This window comes from Zonotrichia leucophrys, chromosome 1A (genome assembly GCF_028769735.1).
Source record: "Zonotrichia leucophrys gambelii isolate GWCS_2022_RI chromosome 1A, RI_Zleu_2.0, whole genome shotgun sequence".
NCBI lineage: Eukaryota > Metazoa > Chordata > Aves > Passeriformes > Passerellidae > Zonotrichia > Zonotrichia leucophrys.
Genome location: NC_088170.1, coordinates 33247555 through 33267350, shown reverse-complemented (window position 1 = coordinate 33267350; position 19796 = coordinate 33247555). Strand labels below are relative to the sequence as shown.

At 38.6% G+C, this 19796-nt stretch overlaps 1 protein-coding gene across 6 annotated transcripts in view; it reads left to right on the top strand.

Annotated features, from left to right (window-relative positions):
• The window catches only part of NR2C1 (nuclear receptor subfamily 2 group C member 1), a 47443-nt gene extending 38645 nt beyond the window's left edge, over positions 1-8798 (top strand). For 4 of the 6 annotated variants that reach the window (XM_064702077.1, XM_064702080.1, XM_064702079.1 and 1 more), the window contains 4 exons: positions 2200-2339; positions 3813-3950; positions 7627-7732; positions 8243-8556. In XM_064702077.1, the coding sequence (XP_064558147.1) occupies positions 2200-2339; positions 3813-3950; positions 7627-7732; positions 8243-8417 (559 nt within the window). In that variant the 3' untranslated portion in view covers positions 8418-8556. Of the gene's footprint in view, positions 1-2199; positions 2340-3812; positions 3951-7626; positions 7733-8242 lie in introns of all 6 variants that reach the window. The other 2 variants (XM_064702081.1, XM_064702078.1) reach the window with 2 other exon arrangements.
• Positions 8799-19796: the final 10998 nt, after the last annotated feature.

Genomic DNA, 19796 nt, shown 5'->3' with positions numbered 1-19796 from the left:
AGAATTCCTTTTTTAAAATGAGAGATTGTCTCCTTTTCGAGGAAAGCTGTCAAAAGCAGGATGATCTGTGATTACCATTTATGTTTACTCAGATGCTTCAGCCAAATTATTCTACACTTTTTAAGGAAAGATACTGCATTGTGTGTAATTAAGCCTTTGTGTTGGAGAAGGACAAAGGAATATTGTATAAAGTTAATAGTAGGGGTAAAAAAATAGGTAAATATGATGTTTTGTTCTGGTAGAAATTGTTGACCTACAGAATTACAAAATGCATAGCAAATAGACATAGTACATTATGTCAAAAGATTTTTGTTACAGAGAGACAGCTGCAAATTAGTACAAATTGGTATTTAATAAAAAATGGGAATTGCTTCTTAAAAATAAAATGTAGTACAGAAGACCTCTCTATCCAAAAAGATGTAGCAAGAAAAATCTGCACCTGCTCTTTTTATCTGTTATTTCACAATATATTTTTCTGCTTAAAGAATGTGGAGGAGTAAGCTGCCATAATAGTGTTAATATTCACCTGTAATAGCATTTATAGACCCAGTCAAGATCATGGGCAACAGTATATAAATAACATAAATCCAGTGTTTCTTTGAAGCGCCTAAAATGCAAACTATTTTCAAGTAGAGTTGTATTTGAAATTAATGCACCCTTTATAGTTGGAGTACATTATATCCTATAATTTTGGCTTTCAGAAGAGTGACTCATTTCACTTTTAAACTGAAGAGAAATTCATGGAGCATGATGAGTAATGGTTTTGTAAGGAAAATGGATACCTAGGTTGTTTCCTCCTCAGGCAACATTCTCCTTTAGTCACAGCAGGATAGTTGCCTTTGACCTAATGATGTAGTTAATGATGCCAGATATTGATTAGCTCATCTTCCTGCATGGGCATCTTTGTTCTTAAGAGAGTTTCCTACTGAAACCATCACCAAGCTGGTAACAAGCTGGTTACAGTTTTGTGAGGCTGCTTTAGCAAACTTAAGAACTGGTTCTGGTGTAACTTTGATCAGCCATAAAGATGCTGTAGTTGATATTTTTATCTACACACACAAATCAGAGGAGTAGCCAGCACGCCGTATTTCCAATGGTGCTCAGCACAGTCCCTCTGATTATGTTAAAGGAGATGAACAAAGATGTGACCAATATGTGCAGAAGCTGCATGTACAGTATCGTGTCTACCATAACAAGAACTTGATCAGAATGGAAATATTGCTCTCAGTAAGCTCTTTGTGATCCAGTTAAGGACAGGTCTGTGTTCACCAGTCTTTTGGCATCTTAGGATTGCACTAAATCATCAGAACTGTTCCCGAAGATTATATCTGCATTCTTCAAAAATCCATTCCACTGTATTTTTGTAGTTGAAATCCTAGCTTTAGTATGCTTTTCTTCTTTGATAGATCTTGTACTTCTTTTAAATTGCCATTATTTGTATTCACTGGCTAAAACTGAAACGTCATACCTGAATTTGACTCCTTTCTAAAGGTGGGATTTGCTTTCTAAGGTACTGAGGTCTTGTTAAGCTCTGTGAGTTAGAGCTGCTTGGCATAACTAAAAGTTAGGTTACTAATATGAAAGTGGCTGAATATGAATTGATATATTTTATTTTAAGCTGCAGCAAATAAATCCTTACGACTGGTATTTATACTTTGAAGTCTGTATTTCAAACCTTATTCCAAACTTGAAAGGGATGTAGACAGTAGCAGCCAGGAAGCTCAGAAGCTTGATCACACATGTTCCATGTCACCTCCATCTTTAATTAAAAAATTATACCAACCTGTCAGTTTTCAAATGGAAAAAAAACCCAAAAACCCATGAGTCTGTTCTATGTCTAAATACAGGAACAATGCAATCTTTTTTTGCCCATGCATACAAATGTTGTCCCAAATCCTAAGAAAACTAGTATGGTGGAGTACACTGTGACAGTTGTCATTTACTGTAGCTTCAGCTTGCTTTTGTAATAGAAATCTATCTCCTTTTAGGTCACTTAAACAAAAATGTATTGCTTTACAAAAGCCACTTTAAACCAGGTATTTTAATTCTAGCATGCAAAGAAAAATGATGCAGAACTTCATTTTGGTGTTGGTTGTAATGATTGAATTAGATTAATGTTTTATGAAGTGTTCTTCAAATTTAAAAAAAATGTGTGAATGCAAATGGCTGGTTTTATTAAATTATTGTGCTTTTCAATAGACAGGATAACAGCATATCATTAGTAAAAGCCTGCTGGAATGAACTTTTTACGCTTGGTCTGGCACAATGCTCACAAGTTATGAACGTGGCAACGATCCTAGCTGCTTTTGTTAATCACCTTCAAGGCAGTTTACAACAAGGTAAGGTATATACTGTGCACATTCCAGACTTGGGGAATTACTTGATATTTTTTAAGCTTTGAAGTGCACAGAAGCTCGCTATTTATTCTTCAATTGTTATTGTAAATTTACTGTTTAAAGAATTTCATGTTAGTATTGAAACAAAAGGATACTAGCAACTACAGTCCCCAAGATAGAATATTATAGCAATTTTGCAAAAGTCAGCTATTATAATATTTAACTCCAAATAATTTTTTTTTTATTTTTGTGTTTTGTATTGTCTAATAGTGTTCTGCTGTCTGTTAATATCATCAGCCCAAATTAGGAATATTTTGGGCAGCATCAGTGTTAAGAACACAGGAGTACTGTGAATATGATTCCTCTGTATGAAGGATACAAAGTAAAGAATGACCCACCTGTCCTTGTTCTTCATAGCTGTGACACAAAGCAGCTAAATGCCAACTTGGTGATACAGTTCCTTTAGATAACTTGGCTTGTTGACTTCCATGTATTAGTTTTAGTCTGCATGGAAGTCTTCAACAGATCTCCACTAAGTACACTTTGTTCCTTGGTAATCCTATGTCCTGCATCTTTGGCATATTTTTCATTTAAATGAAAGACATATCAGTTGGCCTCTTTTATGATAAGGTAATTAAAGAATTATTTCCAAGGGGTTTTTGTGATTTAAAAACATCCACAAGATCCTCCTGTAAATAACAATAGCTTAAAACAAGCGGGTCAAACAGTGAGATGTACTGGAACAGCTAACAAATCTGATTGTCTCTAGCAGATAAAAATGAAATCTGGAAATTTTAGTCTATGTAATAGTAATTTATGTTTACCAGAAAGGGTATTGTAGTAACTAGTCGTATTTTTATCGTTATTAAATACACATATTTCTGCCATTTAAACTGGGAATCCAGGTTGACTGCAAAGATCAGTTGTGCAGTCTGCCAGCTGCAGTATCTCCAAGAGATATCCAGTTTGTGGATGGGTTATGGGTTTTTGGGCTGCTTTGCTGTTGCTGACTCAAGGGGAACAGCTGTGCACCAACCACGTTCCCCTCAGTGTAAATCAGGGGAGGTGAGTAGTTCTCCTTTCCCAGCAGTGGCATGGTCTCTGACTAAACCACCCACAAAGCTGGACACTGTTCTGCCATGTGGCACCTGATCCTTAGGCACAGAGCACAGGTCAGCATTAGCACTGTATGCTTTACTTATAAGTAGTTTCTTCCTTCGTCATTTCAAGCTCTAGTCCATGCCTCATAACTTGGAAGCATTAGCAGGAAGAGCCTAATTGGAAAAGGTGGAAAAAAAGAGAGTTAATACTCCCTAATTGCTGGTGTCAGGATTATTCAGACCTAATAGGAATTTTTACATGGCATAGATTTCCCATTGTTTGAATCTAATAAAAAATATTTTTTAAATTCCAGTGTGAACACATTTTTGCATGCATGTTGACTTGGGAATTTTTCTTACGTGTGTCTTGATTTAGATAAGCTGCCAACAGACAGAGGAAGACTAGTAATGGAGCATGTCTTCAAATTGCAAGAGTTTTGTAACAGCATGGTTAAACTGTGTCTGGATGGGTATGAATATGCATATTTGAAAGCAATTGTTCTCTTCAGTCCTGGTAAGTAATTATTCCAAATGTAACATTTTAATCTGTGCTATTTATTTCTGCATATCTGTTTCATTATATGCAGTTACTGCCTTATTTGTTGAGCAAACTTGCAAGGTTCGTGAGGACTGCAGGAAGAGAAGGGTTAATCTTCTAATGTAAATAACTGAAGGTTGCTTTGGGGACTTTTTTTGCAAGGGAGAGACTTTGATTCTTTTTATTTGTAGATTTTTATTTGTGGCTGTGCCACTTATGCTTTTGGTTTTTTGGGGTTTTTTCTTTTCATTTATTTATTTATTGCTTTTAATTCTGTGCCTCCTTTCTGGAGTTCATGTTCTAAAGACCTGCAGTTTAATTTTCTGAAGTGTTGCTCTTGCACATCCAGATCAGATAGATTGAACTTGGGATTTTAATATATGAAAAACTATCTGGGCATCAGTTCTCACATTCAGAATTACAGAAACATCACCTCTCCCCCACACAGACAATGCATAAGCATTTCTGACAAATGAGCATCACAAGCATGCACTTATGTTATTATTTCTGTCTTCTAAACAGTATTTGCTTAATGTACTCTCAGTAGCATTACTAGACATACATTAGACAGTGAAGGTAATGCTACTTTATTTCCCTTCTGGGTGATTAGTGTACAATAGGGAGGAAAGAGTCCTCTGGTTATGGTAGGTACTTACTGAGTAATTACATTGTGTATCTCATATGCCTGGATGTAGAAAGATACAAAATTAATTTTCTTACTTGGAAGTTGCAGAATTAACTTTTCACAAAAGGCGTTTAGGTATTGTATCAGCATCCTGCAGGCTGATTTATCATTCAAAATTGGGATTTAATACAAAGCCAAATCAAGTCTTTTGATGAAAGAAAAATGTGGAAATCTCAAGTACTTCCTCTGTCTCCAAGAGTTTTTCACTCTCACATTTAGGAAGTGTCATCAGTTACTCCATTTCACTTTAGAATGTGTTAAAAGCACCAGCATCTTCCTTAATCTTGTTGCTCTGCCTTTTGTAGATGCTGATGTCCTGTAGAAAAGATTGGAGTGGATGTTCAAATGCTCACAGAATCTTAATGACCCCTGTCAGTAGTGTAGGACATGGAGGAGATCTGGGTGGTTGGTTCTTGTCAGTTCTGTAGGGTTATTAGATCCAAGAAGAACTTTCTTTTTGCATTCAGTTGCAGTGCAGTTCATCCTTACACAGAAAAATTAGTTGAGGTGAGAAAATCTTTTAGAACTTGGACACTTCAAAATGTACATTTTAAGCAGGTTTTCTAATATATAGAATTCATATATTGTGAGGTTCTTGCTTTGCAGTTTCCCTCAGATTTGCATTATCTTTTCTGTATGTAGTATCTACCAGTAAAAGTGGCAGCATCAGCAGGAATTCATGGTATTCATCAGTGTGCAAACAAAACCGTGCATATCTTATAGTTACCTATATATATATATAAAATTTTATATATATATATATATATATATATTGCAGTATAGAAGACTTCTGAGATGACAGACATTCATGCAAATAAAAAAGAATATGAGTAGAGTCAGAACCCTTCAGAAAAGATGATAAATTTCCAGAGGAATTCCTATTGTGATATTTTTCTATTGTGGGTCACTGAGGAAAATCAGATCCTGGGTGTTTTACTCCAAGACATAATCCTGCTGTCAGTCCTTATGACCAGGAGAGTCTTGCATGGTTCTGTGTGTTTGCTTGTACAGTTCACTCTATCACTGCAACAGTTTCAGTTTCCTGATAAGCAGGACTCACCATTAAACCCACTCAGTTTAAACACAATGTTAAGCATGCTTGCAAATCTTTGCAGTTTTCCTTTTCTGCTGAAGATTGAACAGTTCCAAATACACCATTATTACAGAAGAGACTTTCTCTAAGTGGATGGTTGGTGGATGTTTGCTGGTTTAATTTTAATAAATAATACTTGCAGGAGATACAAATCTCCTGCAAGTGTTCTTATCCCAAAATAATCCTTTTCATGGCATTCCTATACAAAGAACTGGTAGAGGTTACTTCAGGAAAGAAACAAAATTATAGGAGAATGCCTCAAGTCCATTTTTTTAGAATTATGTCCACTAGCATTTATGATAGAATCCTCTGGCCTGTGTGGAAAAATCAATCCTATAAGACACCAAAAAATACTTCTTGAGGAACCTTGCACTTGCAAAGTAGTATTTACCTATTTGTTTAGTCTGAAGTTTGTGTCCTTACAATTATATTTGACAACACAAAAGGTAAAAGAAAAAATACCTTGGAAAATATTCTAGTCCAGTCACATGATTGAGAGAAATTTTCTTTAGCTGCTGTTTTCAAATTCACATTACTAATGAGTAGTTGCTTTAATGGCAATGTGTTGTCAGGACTCTTGATCCTTAAGCCATATGACAAAATCTTCGTGCATGTGAAAGTCATGTTTGAGGTACCTTGAACAGAAGGGGTGACCTGGCAGTGACTGACAGGCCAGAAATAATAATTGCAGGGATTTTACTGCTGTGCTGCAGGATGGGGCTGGCCTGTGCATGCAGCAGAGGCCTAAGATAAGAACCTCTGCTTTACTAGGCCCTGGCAGCAAGGTAAGAACCTCTGCTTCAGTAGGCCCTGGTGATTCAGCTGTGCCAAGCCAGCTGTTTGATTGCCACAAGACAGCCTTGGACAAGGAGATTATGTAAAGGGTGTGCCAAGACGACTTGACATCTTTCTAAATGGCTGCAAGTGTACAGTGGTCTTCAAAGAACTCTCTCCAGAAGCTGACTTCTTGCTGTGTTCCTGACATGCCTCTAAAAGCAGCAGCACGAAGTGATGCATTTTGTATGTCAACTCTGACTTTTCATCTACATGACTTGTCATGCTACCATGACAGTAAAATTTTTACATTCAGATAGATGGATAACAAAATTACAGACCATGTAGAGAGTTCAGAATTACTACCTAATAATTTCTGAGAGTGACTTGGCAGTTAAGTTGATGTCCTTTCATTTTAGCAACACTTACATTTTGTGTAAGTTCAAATCACTGCTAAAAATTATGATTAGCACATTAGAAATTTTTGTACCAAATAGTTGGAAAGAACAGTCTACTACATACAAGCCTATCTGAATTCAATGTCAAAAAGCATTTGGACAATGCTCTCAGACACAGGGTGTGATTCTTGGGGTGTCCTATGCAGGCCCAGGAGTTGGACTCAATGATGGGTCCCTTCTAACTCAGCATATTCTATGATTCAATGTGTTTTGTGCATGTCTTAGGAAACAGTTCACAGCTTTTTATTCTGCTTCTTCCACTGATCTTAATTTTATACTTCACATTTCACCTAAATATTACTTGTGCATCCAGTGTTCCAGGAAGTGTCAGTGTGTTGAAACAATCCTGTTTTACTGCTGCACAAAGAACAGAATTGTATCATCAAGACTGACATAAACATTGTAAACACTGAATTTATTTGAACTCTTTCAAATGTCTGAGTTTATTTATGGGAAGTTAAGTAAAATATAAATGTAAAGAAAGAGAAATATAAAGAGGTGAAGTAGTGTCCACAACTAAAACTGAAGTTGCTGCAGCTACCACATAATTATTTCAGTATGTTGGCAACTGGATAGTCTGTATGGATGTTGGTTCATTTTCTGTAGAACGAGTATAACAAAGAAGAGGTTTTTTTTTTTCAGATCATCCAGGTCTAGAAAATGTGGTACAGATTGAGAAATTTCAAGAAAAAGCTTACATGGAGTTCCAAGACTATGTAACAAAGGCATATCCAGATGATACCTACAGGTCTGTAAACTTAGATGCTTATTTGATTGATTCTCTTTTCAGAATCACTGATTTGTACAGTTTTTCATGTAATAGATATATACATTTTCTTCTTACCTCATTAAAATTAAGGAATTACCTTTAGAGCACTTCAAATATTATGCATGTGGTCAAACATATTATGTGTAGCATTTTTCATCTCATTATTACTTTCTAAAATTAAATATCCAAAATAAATATTAGTCGTATGCAATTTGAATTGCATCATTTTGGAATATTTCCTTATTTAGTCTCAATCCAAACATACATAGTACACGTAGTTGACAGACATTTGCACATTTTCTGTACTTTTCATAAATTGAATGCTATTCTGATTTAAATATTTAAGCCTTTAATGAACTAGATATGGTAAACTTTGACCAGTAGTGTCCCTTGTAATTTTTTTCTCTTCTTTTGCCAATAATATCATGGAGAACAACAGCAAAATCTGTGATTTACTGAGTAACACTTTTTACCAAATTTATTTTCCAGGCTATCTAGACTTCTTCTGCGATTGCCTGCTCTCAGGCTGATGAGTGCTGCCATCACTGAAGAGCTGTTCTTCGCAGGACTGATTGGCAATGTTCAGATTGACAGCATCATCCCATACATTCTGAGAATGGAGACAGCAGACTACAACTCTCAGATCATAGGTCATGGTGTGTAAAAGGAGCAGTCCAGGATTCTGTACCATGGCAATCATGGTGATGTAAATGCATACCCTGTCTCCAAGAGATGGTCGTAAGCCTTCCAGTGCACCTTTCCAAAGAAGGCTCATATTCCTCCTTTCCAGTACACTTGGGAAACGTGGTGGAGTGTATTAGGATATAGGATCCCTTCCTGTTCTTCATCTGTCTTCAAGGACTTGTAAATTAACTTGATATCTGAAGAAGGTCAAGAATTGTCCATCCTATTTTTGTAGGTAGACGGACTTGGAATATTTGTTTATGAAGTTCAGGCTTATGAGGAAACTGAAGAACTTTGATTGAACTAAGGTATCTCAACTTAGTTTGATGTTTTAGACAAATAAATTAACTTTCCTCTCTGAGCTTTGTTTTCAGTGTTTTGCTGCTAGTTCTTTTTCACGTATCAAATGGAAAATACATAATCAAACATCCCGAAAAGGCCAGTTTCCATGCAGACAAGACCCAGCTTAATTTTGGCTGTTGTTTTGAAGAGTGATTTTTTTCCTGCTGAATTAAACACTGGATACCATACCTCAAGTGCAGGGAAATAGATGACATTCACATTTAAAAATATTCTGATGTTAACATTGATGCAGCTGATCAAAAGAGCAGCAGCAAAGAGTCAGTAAGTGACTGTTTTGCAGATGCAACAGAATACTATATTTTAACAATAATGTGGTAGACATCAACTGTTTTATACTATGAAAAACTAACAGAGAAGTGTATACTGCAGGCATTCAAAGACAGCACACTTCTGCTTTTTCTGGTCTCAGAGCTTTCTCACACTACCCCTCCCTCTTTAACACTCAGTGCCCAGTGATGGAGGCATTCTAGATGCCTCAGCTTTTGTCCATGTCTTTATTTTTTGTTATGGTTAGCCTTTGGGTATGTAATTCTCTTTTCCAACCACTCCTGTACGATTACTTTTCAAATTTTAGTTTGTCAAATCCAGTGTCCTTCCATATGGGAGCATAGCCTCTGCTGCTTTTCCTTTGCTCATTAGGAATGGGTCTAGATACTCCATGCATGTTGCCTGAGTCATACTCCACAGCTCCATCTAAGGACGAGTTTAAATGCTCCTCTGTCTTGAGGATGTGACTCACATGACAAGTAACACTGACATGTGGTTGCTTCTTGAATCCTTTTGCAGCAGGAAGTTAAGCACCCCTGGCATGTTTATTTCCTGCTGCTTAAAATGTGAGAAATACCCTAGTGAAAATGATGGTCTTCTCTAGACATTGGCATTTAGGATTTTCTGAATCTGGGGTAAAGTCTGAGTTCTATTTAGCATGACCCCTTTCTTTCTCTGGCAAAACTGAGTGAGGAAGAGCCTGACCCAATCAAGAAACACATTCCTGCACCAGAGATTGCCTAGCCAGAGGATCAGATTGAATGGAGGCCTTTGCCCACTCTGCAGTGGCAGTTCCAAGGCCACCTTAACACCAAGAGACTACAAGATGAGGCTTGGGTTATAGAGTTCTTGAGTTCTGTAGTTTTTTCTCAGCATCTGAGGATCACTACCAGACAAAAACATGAAAACTGACACTGAATTTCTGTGTTCTTCTCAATTCTACTGACTGAGCTGCTTGGATCTTTCTGTACCCTAGCTTTGTAATCAGAGACTGTATCATAGAATCACAGGATCAGATGATGGTTGGGGTTGAAAGAGGCCTTAAAAATCATCTGGTTCCAGCCACCTCTAGGGACAGGGACATCTTCCACTAAACCAGGTTGCTCAGAGCCCCACTCAACCTTGCACTCAATGCTTCCAGGAATGGGGCATTCACAGCTTCTCTGGCTAACCTGTTCCAGTCCCTCACCACCCTCACAGTAAAGAATTTCTAAATATCTAATATAACCTGTTCTCTTTCAGTTTAAAGCTATTTCCCTTTATCCTGTCACCACATGCTCTTTAACAAAAGGTCTCTCTCCATCTTTCTTGTAGGCTCCTTTCAGGTACTGGAGGGCTGCAGCTGGGTCACCCTAAGCCTTCTCTTCTCCAGGCTGAACAATCTCAGTTCTCTTGGTCTTTCCTCATGGAAGATCCCAAACAGCTCCATGGATGCAGCCCTGCAGGTGGGGTCCCACAGGAGCAGAGGGGCAGAATCCCCTCCCTCCCTGCTGCCCACGCTGCTTTGGATGCAGCCCAGGACACCTTTGGCTTTCTGGGCTGGGAGTGCCATTGCTGGGTCATGTCCAGCCTCTCATCCACCTGCACCCCCAAGTCCTGCTCAGCAGGGCTGCTGTCCATCTGTCCCTCCCTCAGCCTGGATTGATACCAGGGGCTGCTCCAGGTGCAGCACCTTGCACTCAGTCTTTATGAGATTCCATGGACCCATTTCTTGAGCCTGTCCAGGTCCCTCTGGATGGCATCCCATCCTTCAGGTGTGTCAGTCACACCACTCAGCAAATCTGCTGAGGGTGCACTCGACCTCTTCATCTATGTCAATAAAGAAGATGATTACACTGCTTTTATATGGACCCCACATGTCAGTGGTGTCCCTTGGGATTCTGAGCCACTGAACACTACCCTCTGCTTGTGACCATCCATCTACTTTCTTACTCATCCAACAGTCCACCCATCAAATCCATCTCTCCAGCTCAGAAAGAATGTTGTGGAGGACCATACTACACAATTGGTCATATCCAATCCCACAGATCAAAGCACTTAGTGCTGAGGACCCCTCATGGAATGGAACAATGTGTCTGGGCCTTTGCTGTGCCTTTTCTGTGTTGGAACTGGCTGTGGCAGCTGAGGTCTTCAAAAGGTTACACCTTTTGAAGGTTGTATGGTTCAAGTTCTTTATCTGTTTCCTGGAGAGCTGTATGAAAATGACTGTCCTGTACCTCAGGAGGTGCATCTTATCCACGGAGTTTATGTACATTTGAAGGACTGTTGCTGCCAACCTGAGGTGCTTGTTCTCTCCCCACAAGTCAGAGGCCCAATTTTGATCTTTAGGACCAAGTTGCAGATAGGAGGTTGATCATTCTCCAGTTCAGCTCTCCTCAGAAATTCTGACTGTGCTTTCTAGTCCCTTGCTATGCCCAACCCACTTCTGACCCTAGCAGGCACAGGAGATTTACAGTCCTCTACATTAAAAGTTTAAAGGAAACTGACAACATATTACTTCTGAATATGCTGGAGGTAGTTTTCCAGGCATTCCACTACTCTTGGAAGAGTTTTACTCTAATATTCTCCAGATTTATGAAACCCAGGTAATAGTAAGATGAAAATAAAAATCTCTTTTCCTTTGTAATGAAGCACAGTATGCAAATCACTCTCACATCCTTGAAGAAATTTTCCACTCCATAGCTTGAGCCTCAGGTGTAATACGGAGTTCTTTGTTTAGAGTTGACAAAAAGGTTCAGCTGATGCAGCCTCATGTGGTACTGTCCAGCTTTGGAAACAGCTGAGAAAATATCAGTGTATCTACAGATGTAAATTTTTAGCAATTGAATCCCTCAGTTCAGCCATCTTTATTGCTTGAAGAGACCTTGAAAGATCTTTCATTCCAGCCTTCCATGGGAGCAGGACCCCAGAAGAGACAAACTATCTGTGCCCTGTCCAGTCACATCTTGCAGTGATTGCTCTCAGCACAGGAAATGTCTATTAATCAAGATTGTCAAGCCTTCTTAAGGAGAGTGGCCTTGGACCCATGTCAGTCACTTCCCTTAATATTCTAGGGTGGTTTTCCTCATAGCCCGTGGATTTCTGTGGGTTGAGCCCTTGCAAGAGGCTGCAGAGCAGCTCTTCACCTACTGGTGGGTTGACACGTGCATTGTTGTAGATACTTGATCCAGTGCTCTGCAGTCCAGCTGTGCTGGTAAAGATGGAAGTAAAGAAGATACTGAGGAGCTCTGCCTTATCAGCAGTGAACTGCTTCCCTGCCTAGTGAGGCAATGGCTCTGCATCTTCCCTGTGCTTCTGCTTACTGCTCACATATCTGTAGAAACCTTTCTTGTTGTTCTTGACATCTTTGGCCAATTTTAGTTCTATCTGAGCCCTTAGCATTCCTGCCCACATTTTTGCATGCCCTAGCAAGGTTTTTACTGTGCTTGATGGGTATTTAGCTGCCTTTCCATAGGTAGTATGTGTCCTTTTTTTTGTTTGTTTGCTTGGGTTTTTTTTAATTTTAATTGGAGCACTGTTTTGGAGGGGATGTCCTCAAAATCTGTTTTCTCTGGATTCCTGTCCTTGTTTTCTCTTTGTGCCCTAGTCTGTTTGAATGCAAGTTAACTTCAGTTACAGATGGAGTGCAACTACCATGGACTGCTGGGTCAGGACTATGTGCTTAGGATGTGTTAACTCATAAGCACAGAAACCTTGGTCATGTTTCACGAGGTTGTTTAAATTCAGGTGTTTGTATATTGTGAGGGCCAAAACCCCCTGCATTTTATGATGTTGGATACCTCTGACATTTGGACCTCTAAAGAGCCAAAGTGCATACATACCACACATAGCAAACAGCTCTGGCTACTGGTAAGTGACCTTTTATTCCCCCCAAAGTTTTACATTTTTATGATAATAAATTTTCAAGATTGATGTAAAGGTGGAATGCAGCTGATCTATGCTGCCTGCCAATTAATCTGTTTTGTCTTTATAATGATCTAAAAGATGCATCCCATAAAGGAGGTTGTTGGTTCAGTGTTACTCACTTTGCTCAGCAGGATCTTAATTAATTATTTCAGATTATTTCATTAATCAGTCTCAAACTATAAATTCATCCTTTTGATAAGGAATGAGGCATAATGGGGTTTTCTCAGGAATGGGAGCTTTAAAACAGGAAAATACAGGAATCAACATGTTTTTTCTTTATTCATCCATGTTAACCATTACAGTCCTCTTAAGAACAATGTAACAGCTCATGGAAAAACCAAACTGTGAAGTTCTGGCTTTGTTTGCTTTAAGATAACTGCTTCTAAGTTAAATGAAATATATCGTTACCTTCAGCTGAGACCCTTAGTGTTTCTAACAGTTATTTTTTATGATTACATGATCTCACATTACCACCTGTATGATTTATTGCCATTTATAGTCTTATGAATGAATTCCTTGGTACCGAATGAGAGACTGGCTAATATTACTGGGTTCTGTCAGTACCACTGTCAATACAATAACTAAAATGTGAATATTGGAGCTTAATCCACCATGGATATTAAACTATTTCATCATTTTTCTGATTTCTCTTCAACTTTAAATTACTTGTCAACTTTTTGATCTTCATAAGCCTTGAGAGTTTTCAGAGCCCATCAGGATTTAACCAAATTGTGGCATTTACCCACCAAAAACTCTTTGCCAATGAAAGGAGAAGTTTAGTTTCAACAGCTTTAAATTTTCAATGCTGAGAACAAGAAAAATCATTTTAATATAAATCACATGAAAGGAAAAACAGTTTTATACATTTTAGAATCCTATAATTTAAAGACAATAGTACTGTTACATATAATAAGCTTACTAGTTCAAATATTTTTCATGAAACTGTATGTTGCACACATGTATGTGGGTTTAGGTTGCTTGTTTCATACTGCTAAAGTTCCTAGTGAAAGTAATTGTTATATTTTAAACTTTTTTCAAGAGTTCCTTCATTGCAATACCTTCCGTAGTTACAAACCTATCTGTCATACATTTATTCTTGTTGTGTGATCTTCAGGGTCAGTGAAAGTCAGTCTGTTGTTTTTGAAACTTGTCCTGTGCATTTTGTTCAGCCTTTGTGGTTTGCTAGTACATCAGTTTCAGTGTAAGCAATACAGTATCACTGTATTTGTCTTGCTGTTGTATAAAGAAAATCACTTTAAATGTCTTGAAACCTGGCTAAATTAGAAAACTCTATTTTGGATGTATTTTTAAAAATAAATTGTAAGTTTCTATTATAGAAAACAACTGCAATATCCTATTATTTGTTAGTGTTTTATACAGATTGTCATATAGACCTAGAACACTGTACATGATTACAAATAGTTTGTGGATCTTTCACATTTTTATTATACAGTGGAGTATTCTCGGTTATATTCAGTCTCTGGGATTTGTGGTAGCTGCAATATCTTGTTGTTTACTAACCTTTTTGCAATTAACCCTTTCTTTCCATGCTTACTACTTTCTGGCCTATGCATTTGACAATTAATAATTTATTGTAAATTTTAATTTACTAGTGTTTTGGTTTTTAAAATGCTGTATGGAAATATGTATTGTAATGAACCCCAGTCATGGATCTTCATGTCATATAATGCAATAATGGATATTTGGAAATTAGTATTTGATTCATTATGGATCAGTTTTAGGTTGAAAGTTACAGTATGGTTGAACAAAGTGTTTTTTCTTTTGAAAGAAACAGACTTCAGATATTCAAGTAAACATTTCAGTTTTAAATACTGCTGGATAAATAATGAATTTATTGATGTGAAATCAGCATAACTTTTGGTCTATTTCAGAACTGATTTCTCAGTGATAATTTTAAAAGTGTAAGGTTTATTAGTTTTCCTCTTCTGTTATAAACAAATGTGGTATTTGTGTGGATGTGCAGATAACCCAGAACGTTATCCCAAAGGAGAAGCTAATTGCCATTCTTTCCATGTTTAAATTCTGAAATGTTTTTATCATGAAGTAAATTAACTGACACACTGCAGAGAAAATGTAAGGTGCACTGGTAAAAGATAAACTTTGGATAATACAATGAGTTCACTGATTACAAGAGCTGGAAATTAGCATTTAAAGTCTCTTTCTCAAGAAATTTTACTCCAGGCTCTATCTTGCCTCTGTTTTGAAGAGTTAATGTCTCTTGGTGCTTAGAATCACAGAATGGTTTGGGTTGGAAGGAGTCCTAAATATCATGTGGATCCAACCCTGCCGTGGGCAGGGACACCTCCCACTAGAGCAGGTTGCTCAAAGCCCCATCCAATGTGGCCTTGAACACTTCCAGGGATGGGACATCCACAACTTCTCTGGACAACCTGTTCCAGTGTCCACTACCCTTATCATATAGAATTTCATAGAATCATAAAACCATTAGGGTTGGAAAAGACCTCTTAGATCATTGAGTCCAACTGTCTCATCCTTGTGTCCAATCTAAATCTGCCCTCGTGGACTTTCAAACCATTGCCCCATGTCCTATCACTACAGCTCTAATGTCTTTCTCCATCTCTCTTGTAGGCCTCCTTTAATTATTAAATGGCCACTAGGAGCTCTCCTCGGAGCCTTCTCTAGGCTGAACAACCCTAACGCTGTCTGTCTTCATGGGAGAGGGTCTTAAGCCCTCTGACCATTTTTGTGGCCCTCTTCTGGATCCACTGAATTCTGCAGGGCCCTGTTCCCTAGTCAGTCTGCTAATGAACTGCTCACTGTTCTGCTGGGAACTTTCCACAGCCTTTTGGCCTCCTCTGGGGCATTTGACTTTTTCTGTCAACAAACATCCCTAACACCCAGGCTGGACTTACCTCCTAATACCTCTGTCAGATAATTCCAAAGAGCATTTCTGTTGAATCATAGAATCCATCTATGGTGTGCTGCTTTGTTTTTCTTCCCATGTGTACCAAGTCTTGTGCTGATACATGCTGTGGATAGCCTTACCCTTCCTCTGATACACAATGGCTAATGGAAAGTACAATTTTCTCTTGGGTGAATCTTTATAAGAAGTCAGGTTGTGCATTTGGCTTGACTGTAAGAACCAGCTGTGCCCTCAGAGGCACTGTGTTGCAGGTGCAAGTCATTTGGACTGCTGGAGCATCACCATCTTCAACTCTCAACATCTGGGTGCTTAAGGTTCTCGTGGCTGTTGATACTGGTTGAACAAATGCATTTCCTGATTATTTTTTCAATAACTGGATCTTGTAGTAATGCTTGCCCAAATATATTTTTAAATTAACTCTGCTTGGATTAAAGGGAGGTGGTGGGGTGCTGATAAGCAGACAGGAATATTTGTGTTCTGTGTGAAATGATAGGGGAAAAGGGATAGCACAGAAAGGATGTTCTAGGAATGCTTTTGACTAAACTGTAGTGGATTTGCCTGTGACAACAGAGAAAGCAGATGGAACTGTGGGTTTTTCTGAGCTGACACAGTGCATTTCACTCAGCAGAACTGCCTGCTGACATCCAGAGAACCAAATGCCATGCTCTGAACCTCCTGGTGATACCAACTCCCCGGACAAGAGAGTTGGTGAGCAAGAGACATGTGAGCAGCCAACCCTGTGGCTTTGGTCCTTAGCAGACCTGCAGTCCAGTCCCTCCCAATGAGCTGTTCATGAGGTGTCTGAGCTTGTTTATAATGACTTCAGTTCTCCTGCATCCTAGGGTTTTACCAGGGAGCAAACTGAACAGCCACCTAGTTTGGCTAATGAAGGCTCCCTGAGGAACAGCTCCAAAAGGAATTTTTCTTTCAATCTGTAACCAGGAGAATTTTGCCATTGGAAAATCAAAGATGAAGGTAGAGTTACTTGCTGGAGAAATAACCCAGACATTTCCCACAAAAGGGTTGTTGTTTTCTAAAAGTGCTGGTAAATTTATTATTCTAGGGCTTTTGAGAGCTAAACTCTCCTCACAGCTGACATACTGAAGTGTTTTTGTAAATGATGGAAGTGTGTACCTTTTTGGTAATATTTCATCCTTCCAGGCTATGAAGTTATCTTCTAACGTTTTCCATTAGTAGAACCCAAGTGACAAAAACTTATTTCACTGTGTTTTTAGGAAATATATATGGATGATAAGACTAAAAAAATGTTTTAGTGAAAGCATTAGAGATTTCACTGTTTAGACTAAAGTGAGAGACACTATGGTTAGAGACTGGATTAGATTAATATTGGACACTTAATTGTGGAGGTTTGTGTTGTGGATTGGACTGTGCTTCTGGAATTTTGCAGTTTTAGAAGGATGGGGCGGGAATAAGAACATAGTATGCTCTTATTTGTTAGTCTTATGTTGGATTTTTTTTCTTAATTTAATTAAGAAAAGGATTTCCATTTTTTGTTGTAAATGGATGTTCCACAGTTGTGAACCACTGCAGAATAAATTTACCTGACTTTCCATACTAAGAGCAGAGAAAATGGCAGTGGAATAGGCAAATGTCATAAAAGAAGTTCTTCTAAGGTAAAATGTAAACACTAAATTATTCTGTAGATCAGTTGACTTTTGCACTTTCTGAGAATATATGAACTTCAGTTTTTCAAGATCAATTGTAGCACTGAATAAAGCTCTTTAAACTAGGATTCAGTGAGATGGTTGTGTGCTGAAGGGAAGTTACGTGTCATCCTTTGAGTCATTCAGGAAACAGATTTGTTTATTTTCGAAAAATATGTTGTTTGTTATGCTCTCTTAGGAAAGAAGCCAGTTACTTGTGTTCAGACTTGAGAGGGGTTTTTAGGCTTGAAAAAGAGTCCTGGCACTAATTTTGTGACATGTACTTGAACTAGAGGAGAAAAACAAGGCAGCATCAAATATATTTAGCAAGAGTTTTTGAGGCAGTGAGGTTCAGTGTGCTACTTTTGGGATAAAAAAAGGCAACATCTAACAAGAGTCTTGAGTTTAAAAACCCTGGGAATTAAATATTTTGTATGGGTGCATGAGTTTGACAAGCACCTTGAGTGACAAGACAGCATTTCAGTGCTGTCATCTCCCAAAGATGTCCCAGTAAATCCTTCAGAAGACATAGTTGCATTTGCATTCCACAGTATTTAACGGTGACATTTGCACCGAGTTCAGGGAGAATTTTTGAACACAGTATTCAGATTCTCTTTTTCATGCACAGTGACACATTAACAGAAGCAGTTTGAATAGATGTGATGAGACTTCAGCAGTTATGAGGTAATGAAATCCTCAGTGGAGATCTCACTTGACTAAAGTAATGGAGAAAATAGTACAAAAAAATTTAAAATGCAATCCAAAGAAGACGCTGTAAAATTTTTCTGCTACTAAGAAAGTATTCCCCACAAAATCTTCTGTAGCATCAAAGTCACATTAAGAAGCTGATCCATTCTTCCAGCTGTGTGTCACAATGCCTTGTCCTGCACAGAGGACACTTTCTCAGACAGAGAACCATAGTGCCACATGGATCATTGAAGTGATCCAGATAATTTTAACTCTTAGGGGGAAAAACCCACAACAAAAAACTATATCTTTTTACTGCCAGCACAGAAAATGCTCATGGAATTATACTTGGCAGTTGGTGAAAATTATCTCAGTTACATTAATCAGGAATAGGCTTAGAAACTGGCATAAGTATTGAACTTATGTCTCCAAAGTTGGCTTCCTAATTTAAACTATACTTCTTTCATGTTTTACACTCAATCATCAGTTTATATCAAAATAATGGTTTTTGTGGATGAAGTTCAAACAGTGAGTGAATTCTGACTGTAAATGTTTTTATGCCTGCTAATGCACACTTACCTGACCAAATTTTAATGCATTTAATAAATTTTCTAAGACTTTGGACTGTGGAAATGCAAATAACCTGCCATAAGTGTACTGAAGCCTAAGACTTGTTGCAAAAGAGATGCTGTTGCAGAGCACAGAACCAGCAGGGCCTATGTTTTGTGTCTGAAAACAAAGCCACTTGTGTTAAAAACTAAAAAGCTTTTAGTGTAAACTCAGGTCACTAGACTTTACATTGAAATGGATCTATTTCCACACTGGGAACTTTGCTGACACAGGTTTTTCTCCATCTCATTCTCCTTTCAAGTTCAACACTACCTACTTAAGCTCTGTCCCTTCCCAAAACCCCATTTCTGGCAGTGACAGTCCAGCAGCTCGGCCTCCCCATGTTTGACAGCTGCTCTTTGCTCATCGGCCAGCACTGATGATGTGTTTGCCTGGTGTTTTTCCAAGTCCTGCCTGCTCTGACAAAGTACAATGGATCTATTTTTGCCTGCCCTGTCTAGCCCTAGCCTTATGAAGGTCAGAGAGAGTTTCTGCGCCGTGCCTGCTCACAGGAGCGCCAGTAGTAAAGTTCTGCCAACACCCACAGCAGGGCATTCCTCGGGCTTCTGGTGCAGAACAAGGAGAAGGCACTGGGACAAGATGGAGAGGCGGAGGGGACCCATGGATGAGATGACAGGAACACACTCCTTGCTGGCCTGCCAGGGTTGGGAAAACCCAGGAGAGACAAGACTGTCAAGCTGTCCCCTTGCCATCGCCCGCAGTCTGCACGGGGTGAGATGTCACCTGCCCTGCCCCTTGCTTCTTGATCCGGGCAGCCCTGGACTCCTCACTGCCGAGTCTTGGTAACTTTTCTTACCAAACATCTGTGTGAAATAAGGGACTGACAGCAGACATTTCTATTATAAAGAGGCTTTTCTCCCTATCCTCCTTGTATGTTGCCGACCTCACGTGTAAGCAGTAGGCAATTGTTACACGAATCCAGGCAGCGCACACTGGA